The sequence below is a fragment of the Spermophilus citellus genome, assembly GCF_964194105.1.
Source record: "Spermophilus citellus genome assembly, chromosome: 17".
NCBI classification, from domain to species: domain Eukaryota; kingdom Metazoa; phylum Chordata; class Mammalia; order Rodentia; family Sciuridae; genus Spermophilus; species Spermophilus citellus.
The window spans coordinates 58,056,803-58,066,692 of NC_138199.1; the positions used below are offsets into that span (position 1 = coordinate 58,056,803).

General features: G+C 39.9%; 1 protein-coding gene across 1 annotated transcript; it reads right to left on the reverse strand.

Moving 5' to 3' along the window:
* Nucleotides 1–464: 464 nt before the first annotated feature.
* On the reverse strand, nucleotides 465–8,838 carry LOC308636203 (leucine-rich repeat-containing protein 37A2-like). The gene is made up of 5 exons (XM_081271461.1): nucleotides 8,286–8,838; nucleotides 7,823–7,927; nucleotides 2,424–2,473; nucleotides 960–1,011; nucleotides 465–879 (listed from the first exon to the last, which is right to left on the reverse strand). Exons 1-5 carry the CDS (start codon nucleotides 8,694–8,696, stop codon nucleotides 733–735), a joined length of 765 nt encoding a protein of 254 aa, XP_081127587.1. The 5' UTR covers nucleotides 8,697–8,838; the 3' UTR covers nucleotides 465–732.
* Nucleotides 8,839–9,890: the final 1,052 nt, after the last annotated feature.

The following is a 9,890-nucleotide window of genomic DNA, read 5'->3' on the forward strand; positions in this document are numbered from 1 at the left end:
CTAGCTCGTTCCCTCCAGTGTGTCTCAGCCTTGGGCTCCCGCGCCTCTCTCTGCCTCCGTATCCACAGCCAGCGCTGCCCCGGTCGCTCTCTCCGCCCCCGGCGTTCCCGGCTTCTAGCCACACCGCGGCCCGGTCCGTGGCTTTCTGGCTCGCGGCCCCAGCGGCGCCCGGGGCCGGGGAGGCGACAGCAGTCCCCGAGCCCCGAGTCCTGGCGGCCACAAACTGACACTTCTAATTGACCTACCAATTCCCGGCAGGGCCTCTCTTCACGGAATTTTGCTAGAAGTTCCTCTATATGTAGACTGCCGCTGTTCCAAAGGGTCTTTTTGGTCTCATTAAAGTGGAGACATTAGAATCGCTGTTTCCTCCTCAGCGGCCATGTTGGATCCCCCTATGCCCTTGTTGTTTATACACACATATTTAACTACTTACATGTTACTTTTTACCACATGGCTAGGATTGGTTGTGAATTTTGTACCTTTTAATATGAGAAAAATAAGTATTTTAAAATAAGCACTGATGAGAAGCCAATATTAGAAAATAAAATGTGCCAGTCGCTTGAGGCAAGACAGATTTACTCTCCGCCCTCTTCACCACCCTCAGGAGGAGCAGAGGTCTGTGATGGGGCTTCATCCCTGGGAGAAGAACAAAGCCAAGGTTGTTACTCTTGAAAGGAGCAATTAAGCTTTTCCTTACCTCTTCATTTGAGAATTTATATCACCCCCAGTCACTTACCCAGCATCCTTATTGAAAATCTCATCCTCATCAGAGGAGTCCTTGTCATGTAGCTTCTGTGCCATGTTTTTCTTACGTGTGGCATTGAGAGGTCTGTACATATCCCTAAGCCAAAGTGGCCGCCTTAACCAGAAAAAGCCCTCCTAGAAAACAGAAAGGGGAACATTAATTCTGCTTCCCACTGCCTTCCCTGGCCACAGCACTGGGTCCTCTTCAGATTTACCTGATTTTCACTTTCCGTTGAGCTTCTCCTACACAGAGACCCGAAACAGCTCCTGGGGGGAAACACATGCACAAGACAATTAGTGATGGATGCCATTTTTCATGTCTTTTTGTAATGTGCACCTTTGGTCTTTTTAGGACAAAGCCTATACCTTAGTTCATAAGCACAATGAGCAAAATCATGCTAGACCTGGGGTCCTAAAAACAATTCCCTGCATGCTGGGCTACCAGAACTCTCTATGTATGTTCCCAAAGAGCCACATGAGCATAGGCAGGATTAGCAACTCTGCTTACCCTCTTGGCTAAGTATCTTGTACAGTACACAACCATACTGGGCTGAAGTGTTTTACTCTCTCCAGAGCCTTTCACATCAGTCCTCTTTGGACTTAAAGCTCACATGTATCATCATTTTGGGGTGGGGAGCAGGTTGGTTCTTGAGGGAGAAGGTGATTCTATTTCCTAGCTGCTTTATCCTACAAGTTGAATTACATCAAGTAAATACCAAAGTCCAATTAGTAAAGTTGTCTAGCTCACTGATTTCCATATTGCAGGCTGTCACTTATGATTGAGTTGTAAAATCAGTTTAGACATATACATAACAAAAAACAATAGGAAAAAAAAACCTGTGCATTGTTTCAAACACTGCTGATGTTTACATAGAAATGTGTCTACTAATTCACAATATCAAATGTTGCTCACAGCCCAAGTGTGGGTATAATTAATGGAGAAGTACCTAGCTGGAAAGGAACCATTTTCTGACACTGTGACCACAGGGTAAGATATTTTCCCTTTCTTATTCTCCGTTTCTTATTATAAAAAGAAGAGACAGACTACTCTTTCTAAGCTCCCTGTTAAAATTCTATGAAATCTAGGTAAAAGGAATAGAGAGTGGGGGTGAGAAGGTGACCAGTAAGGCAAGAAGGTAAAGTTTTCCTACCACCTGGAGAAAGGACTCATACATTCCACTTCTACTTCTGCCAGCCTGGAAGGGGAATAGCACAGCACGCTAATGACCCAAGGCCTTCCCTGTCCCTGAAAACCTCAAAGAAGGGCTCCAGCTGAGTGTGATGCACGTGAACAGTGGGAGCAGGCACAGCCCAAACCTCTTGCCCTCCACTCTTCTTTCCTTAAGGACTGGAAACAGCAGATGCATCCCTGCTAGTGCCTTTGACCTCAGCAGGCTGGGGAACTAGTTTTCCTGGAGCCAGGGGAGACATGAGAGGAAGTATTCTTCCTGCCTTTAGCAGTTTCCTCACTGTTAAGATTGAAATAGATGAGTTCTAAAATTCCCATGTAGGGGCTGGGGTTGTGGCTCAGCGGTAGAGTGCTCGCCTAGCATGTGTGAGGCCCTGGGTTCGATCCTCAGCACCACATAAAAATAGATAAAGATACTGTGTCCAACTAAAAAATAAATATTAAAAATAAAATAAAATTCTCATTTAAATACTGCCGGGCTCATATTTACCCTAAGGCCTTTTCTTCATCATCTTGTGCTGCTGCTCTATGGGAATAAATCTGTTTTGGAAGAAAATACAGTCATAAGTATCACAATGACCACTAATTTCCAAGTCTCTATTCATTCCTTTTATTTATTTTGTCTTATCTACCCAGTGAGATAATAACTTTTCTGAGGGCAGGAATTCTATCCTTTGAATGGTTCTCTGACTCTTCCATAGTACCTAGCTTAGGGTCTTGCATGCAGCTGGCACTTAATATATTTTATTGACTGTTTTAGATAAAATTCAACAGATAATTCCTAATAAAAACACTTAACAGTAGAAAAAGAAAGAACTACTTAACTTGATAAACATGTCTGCCAGAACTTTAAACAACAGTGTCATTTTAAAATCAAGAATAAGAGTATTATTATTGCTGCTGTTCAACCTCATTGAGGAGGTCTTAATCAATGTAGTATGAAAAATAAATGGGGGCATAAATGGGGGAAGGAACTGAAACTATATATCAAAATGGATTCTACTGTCATGTATAACTAAAAAGATCCAATTAAAAAAATCTATGTAGTGAAAATACTAAAATTCAGCTGGGTGTGGTGGCACACATTTATATTCCCAGCAGTCTGAGATATTAAGGCAAGAAGATCAAGTTTAAGGCCAGCCTGGGTAACTTTGAAATACCCTGTCTTAAAATAAATGAAAAATATTTTTAAATTTTTTTTTATTGTAGCTCAGTGGTAGAGCACTTGCCTACCATGCGTGAGGCACTTGGTTTACTGCGTAAAAATAAAATATGGAAGGAAACGCTTCCTTTTAAAAAATAAAAATAAAAAAGACTGGGAGTGCAGCTCGGTGGTGGAGTGCCCCTGAGTTCAATCCCTAGCACCACAATAAATAAATAAATAAACAAACAAACAAACAAATAAATAAATAAATGCCCTAGAATTCTTCTGAGGCACATTAAGAAGAAATGAATATATGGCATGAGATTACATGTTCCCAGAATGTTGTAAAGATGTTAACTCACAAATTCATTTTCAAATTCAATGTAGTCCTATTCAAATTCAAAGACAGTTTTTTTAAAATTTGTTTGTTTTTGTTTTTGTTTTGTTTTTCTTTTGGCAGAGAAAATATATAAGAATAGTAATGAAATGTACGAAATGATCAGGAGAGCAGGAGCTTGCCCTACCAAATATATAGCTTGAAATATGTTATAAAGCAACTGGAATTAAGTGGTGTGATGCTAGTACTGGTATAGAAAAAGACACCTGGATCAATGGGAAAAAAGAGTCCAGATAAAGATGGTATTTTACATAAGTGAAGAAAGAATCAACCATTAATTAAAATAGTTTTAAGGGCTGGGGTGGTGGCTCAGTGGTAGAGCACTTGCCTGGCATGTGTGAGGCACTGTGTTAGATTCTCAGCAACACATATAAACAAATAAATACATAAATAAAGGTCCATTGACAACCAAAAAAATATTAAGAATAAAATAAAATAGTTTTGAAACAACTGGGTATTCATGTAGGGGGGAAAAATTCCCTACTCCAACCATACTAAAACAAAACACACATTCCAGAAGGATTAAAAATATAAATAAAAATGCAATGTTAGAAAAGCACTAGAAGAAAGTATCTGAAATCACCTTTATTCCATGAGGTAACAGAGACCTCTCGTTATAACAATAGCTCATCCATGGCCACAAGGCAGTGCTGGTGACAGAGGTGGGTGGCTTGACTAGAAACACACCTACTCTTCACAGCCCTCCCCCTTGTCTTTTTTTCTTATGGATTTATTTTCTTAAGGACTAACATATTTAGTATAAAAAAAAGTTTTATAAATCCATGTTAGTCCTTACAATGGTTTGCAATGGTTTTCTTTGTATTTCAACATTTCAAATATTTCCCAGTATTTTTGTCTCTTAAGGAGGTGAACAGGCTTTGTAATAGGAACTGGAATTTTGCTCTTGGTTAGCCACCGAGGACAGTTGATCTCCTTCATTTGTAAAAGAGGGTTTATAATATTCTCCTAACAGGATTTTTGTGAGGATTAAATAAAATAACATGTGGAAACTGTTTGTTCAATATGCTTCACATCCATACATACTATTTGCTAATGGGCATCAGAGATAGGATGGTCACATCTGCTAAAGACTGCTAAAGGTTTCTGCCTGTGCTATCAGACTTAGAAAGCTGTTTTCCATCAGGTTATAAAAATATATATATATTGCTTCTATTTTCTTTTTCTACTACTATCATGATTTCTTTCTTTTTTTAACATTTACTGAAATATGTTTAAGGTGAAAAGTAGGCATCTTTTGTTACTTGCTCCTTCATTAGGCTTCTATTACTATTAATTCATTTTTCCCCAGTGATTTGAATTTTTTATATTTATTTTTAAGGTGTAGATGAACAAAACACAATGCCTTTATTTTTATGTGGTGCTGAGGATCCAACCGGTCCTGCCTGTGCTCGCTCTACCACTGAGCCGCAATCCCAGCCCCCCAGTGATTTGAATATTAAAAGATGACATTTAAAAAGTTTCAGGGGCTGAGAGTGTAGCTTAGTGGCAAAGCATACCCAAGGCCCTGGGTTTGATTCTTAACACATAACATGCATGCATATAAATATATGCAAACGTATTAGGGTCACTTGAGTCTATTGCTTAGACTCTGTATGCTACTTCAGATACTGGATTACATGATTCCTCATTGTGGAATTGACATAATATCTCATCTCTTTTCTTTTGAACACCATATTGTCCACTATAGTAGTATCTACTACTATATCCTCCCTTGTCTTCCTAGAGCTCATCATCTAAGTCGGGAGAGGAAATAATAAAAATATAAATAAACACAAATATAAGATTGAATTGTACATACAAATTTGTTTTGGGACAGGGATAGACCCCAGGTGCATTTAATCACTGGCCATACTCCAAGCCCTTTTTATGTTTTATTTTGAGACATAGTCTCACTAAGTTGCTTAGGGCCTCACTAAATTAACTGAGGCAAACTTTGAACTTGTGATCCTCCTGCCTTGGCCTCCTGAGTCACTGGATTATAGCCATGCACCACGATACCCAGCTGTATAAACAAATTTAAATCAGTATAAAATTTTACAGAAATTCCAAGAAAGGTCACATGCCACCCAGAGATGCAGATCATACCATCTGTGCAATGGCCAGTGATGATCTTCCCAGAGGCTTTTTGCAAACTGACCCCATGTGTAAGCACCCCTTAGGCTTAGAAATTTGACTCTGTCTTCACTAAGAGAGAACTTACTTCTTTTCTTCTGAGAAGTCTCACCTTATAGATGCTACAGGACTGACCCCAACACAGATTGCCAGAAAATGACCAGATAGTAAGAAATACTTCTGCTCCACAAACAGAACATCTGTCTACACCACAAGGGAAATGCTTCTCTGTAGAGAGGCCTCTGAGGCATACTTAAGCCCAACTGGAAAGCTACTTGGTGAGAATAGAATTAGAACAAAAGGCTAAGGTAGATAGATCCATTCATCTCCTCTCCTGGCCAGGGGTTGTCCGGCCAGTGAAACTGACTCCACACCTGCCCAGGGATCCATTGCTACTCTCGCAAAATGTTAGGATGGGCACTACTCAAACCAGTTTCTTTTTTTTTTTAATATTTTTTATTGTTGATGGACTTTATTGTCTTTATTTTTATGTGGTGCTGAGGTTCGAACCCAGTGCCTCATGCATGCTAGGTGAAGACGCTACCACTGAGCCACAACCCCAGCCCTCAAACCAGTTTCTTTCTTGTCTTTTCTGTGCTTTTACTACTGACCAGCTCTCCTGTAGACATATTTTTCTTTTCTTTTTTGGTACTGGGGATTGAACCTAGCCTACTCTAGCTACTCAGCCCTTTCATTTTTTCATTTTGAGACAGGGTCTTGCTAAGTTGCCCAGACTGGCCTCAATTTCCCTGCTTCAGACTCCTAAGTCACTGGCAGTATAGGTGTGTGCCATCACTCCTGGCCTGGACCTATTTTTCTGTAGATATGTAATATACTCAGTCAGGTTTCTATTCAAGTCTGAGCCATCTGATCCTTATATATCTCTGTTCCACTCCATTAATGGAGCAGAGATGTTGGTGTTTCTCTCTCCTATAGCCATCTTTTAAAAAATTGTTTACCAAAAATTTAAATTCTGAGGGGAGGGACAAAGCTTCACAATCACCTCAAGAAATGGAGACAAATCTCATAGTTGGCATAGGTCCAGGAGAACTGGGGTATTCAGAGAAGGCTTTGTGAAGAAAGATGAACTTGAGTTGGTTTTTGACAGATTCATAAAACTTCCACAGACATGGCAAAGTAAGGGAATTTTAGATAGGCAAGGAATGAGCATGGTGTGACGGGTATATGGAGAGGCTGCTCTGGCTGGAATGGAGGACTGCTATTACAGTAGAAAAGGCAAACTAGCTAAGTTGGGTGGTTGAATTGGGAGGGTAGAATCAAGATTGTCAGCTTATTAAATGACTCTTAATATTCTAAACCTGCCTATTGAGAAAAGTAATAAACCATCATGTAAGCAAACAGAAGGTAAACAGAAGCCAAAGCCAGGAATATACTATTATCACTAGGACCTGCTCTGTAGTAGCCTGATGAGAATTTAGCTGCAGTGCTTTAACTGAACACCTACTTAGACAATACCTCACACACTGGAGGAGGAGGAAGCTGTGTGGATCCACTGAGTCTACATATAGCACTTTTATCTTTTAGCCCTCTCCTTTTACCCCAGGGTAATGACTGCTGCTTGAGAGTGAAGTCATCTCTTGTCATTTCAGTAACAAGGAAAGAAATCAGTGGTAGAATGAGAGTATATCAAAACTTTACAAAAATGAGAGTAACAAATTGTGGACATGGTTTTGGGTTGGATAAATTTTGCTACGATGACATCTCTGGCCACATTAGTCTTAATTTCTTAAGAAATTATAGCTTGTTCTCTTGGTTTCAATTTCTCAAAGATTCCCTGGAAATGAAGTTCCTTTAAAAGTCTCTGGGGCTGGGCACTGTGAAGCACACTTATAATCCCAGCTGCTTGGGAGGCTGAGGCAAAAGGATTATGAGTTCAAAGCCAGCCTCATCAATTGATCGAGGTACTAAGCAACTCAGTGAGACCCTGTCTCTAAGTAAAATACAAAAAAGGGCTGGAGATGTGGCTCAATGTTCAAACACCCCTGGGTTCAATCCCTGGTACCAAAAAGTAAAACAAATAAAAATCCCTAGAATATATTTTTCAATAAAAGAACAAAGCATAACTCAGTGTTAGTGACTGAAGAGAAATGTCAAGTAGTAGGTGGGGAAGGAGCTTTGATTTTCAGGGTATACGTTCTAAATCTATTACAATGATAAGATGTATTCTGGAACCTGAATTGATTGTTGTCCTTACCTCAATCAGACAGAAAATTATAATCAAAATTGTCACCACTGCAGTCACAGATATTGCCAAGATGAGTTTGTTGTTATAACCATATCCCGGGACTCCTTTTGTAAGCTAAAAGAAAGAAAAAGAATAATTTTTATTAAGTAAAAAAGAGACTGGAAAGGATGAAAGTTAACTATTCAAAATTTCCATTCTTCCAGGTGAATAGCTTGCAGTTTCTTAAAGAACACACCAAATTTAATATGTTACATCTTATTATCACACATTTTTTTCCTATTATTTGTTTATCTTGTGTGTTAAGTCCACTTTATTCTCTAATGGAACAAAATGGGGATCACTGTCTTGGGCAAAGTTATGTGGCCAAGACAAGATGTGGACTAGAAGCCCCTGGTCTTCCTGCTTGAATGCTTCAATTGTATAACCTAAATGATGAAAAAGTCTGGGCTTCTTGTTCAATAGTTGCCCTCACCTCACTTGTCTCCTCATGCTCTTTGTTATCACCCTGGGCTTCTGTGCTCTCATTGATATAGTTCTCAGTTTTCCACTGGTCCGTATCCCATTCGGCCTTGGACACCTTGATTTCTTGCTGCTCACTGAGAAGCTTCATCAGGAGGCCTGTTCTGGAGATGAGCTTGGCACAGGCCAGTTGCACATAGGGCTCAGAGCAGTCCAATTTCAAAGTCCGAATAACATGAGAAATGAGCCTTCTCACATCATTGTTGGGGATGAGGGACCGAAGTTGCTGGTTTAGCTGAATTTCAAACTGATCACCTGGGGATGCCGTCAATGGGTAGGATAAGTCTTCAGGCTTGGGTTGTGAGTCAGTGTTCGCGTTGAGGTATTCCCATTGTGTCTCATTGGTTTGTTGAACAGTTGGCATTATGTTGAAAGGAGTCACAGCAGAATCTACAGCCTCTGCAGCAGCGTTTTCATAGGTTGCATTTTCAGAGGTGGGTTCATCCAACACAGTAACGTTTGCTTCAAAAATACTTCTTTCAGAAGGAATTTTTGCAGTATTGTTTTCTGCAGGAACACTTTCTATAGGTTCTGAAAGAGCAGGTAGTCCTGAGAAAGGATTCTCCTGAGAATTCAGGTCTCCTAAAGATGAAAAGGCCCCTCGTGGGGGAGAATTTATGAGGCTCCTTAGTGCAGAGAATGGGGGCCTCTTTGCAAGCATCAGTCTATTGTGCAAACTATCCTTTCTGAACTTTCGACTCACTTTGGCCTTGGGTATTCTGTGGGCTGCAAGAGGGTAAGTTTTATGAAAGCTGTGAGTTTTTTTGGAACGCGTGACTGGTTTATCAGCCTTCATGCTTTTAACTTGAGCATTTGCATCTTCTAAAACAAAAAGGGTGTCGGTTAAGTCTTTTGTTTTGTCTCTGATCTCAGGCTGTAATTTTGAAATGCTGGAGGTGGGAGATTTGCCCAACAGATTTGCACTCTGTTTCCTTCCCATACTCTGTTTTCTCATTTCATTGAAGTGTCTTTTCCGTATGCCCTTCGGCCCCTTGATGACTCTGTTCACTGTCCGCAGCCTTTTCTCTACACTCCTAGTCTCTGCTAGGCTGTTTTCCTGTGGTTGGGCAGTTTCCAATTTCTTTTGAAAGATTTGGCGTTTAAATTTGGGACCTAAAAGCCTAGATTGCATAAGCATGGCAGTTTTTTCTTTTTTTTTCACCTCATCAATTTTTTCCTGAATTTCTGCATCTAACAAATTTTCCAGAAAATAAAGCTTCTTTAATTTGTTTTTATAAGTTGAATTGTTGGATGCAGTTGAAAGAGAGGAGTTATTTGTATTGTTCTTCAAATATTCCATGGCATTACCTCCATCTTGTACGTTTGAAAAAAGCAGTTTAATGAATGGGAATAATGTTGACTCTACATCTTCTAGATTTCCCTCTGAGAAATATGGCAATATGTAATTTAATGCACTTATAACATCACTTTCATCATTGAAGTCTAGCTGTTCATTTAAGAATCCCGAAAAGGTGGCACCATTTTTATCTGAAGCTGGCTTTTCAGGCTCAATAGAAAGCTCAGTGCTAGTGTTCTTCTTCCGGGCCTGTAACACCTT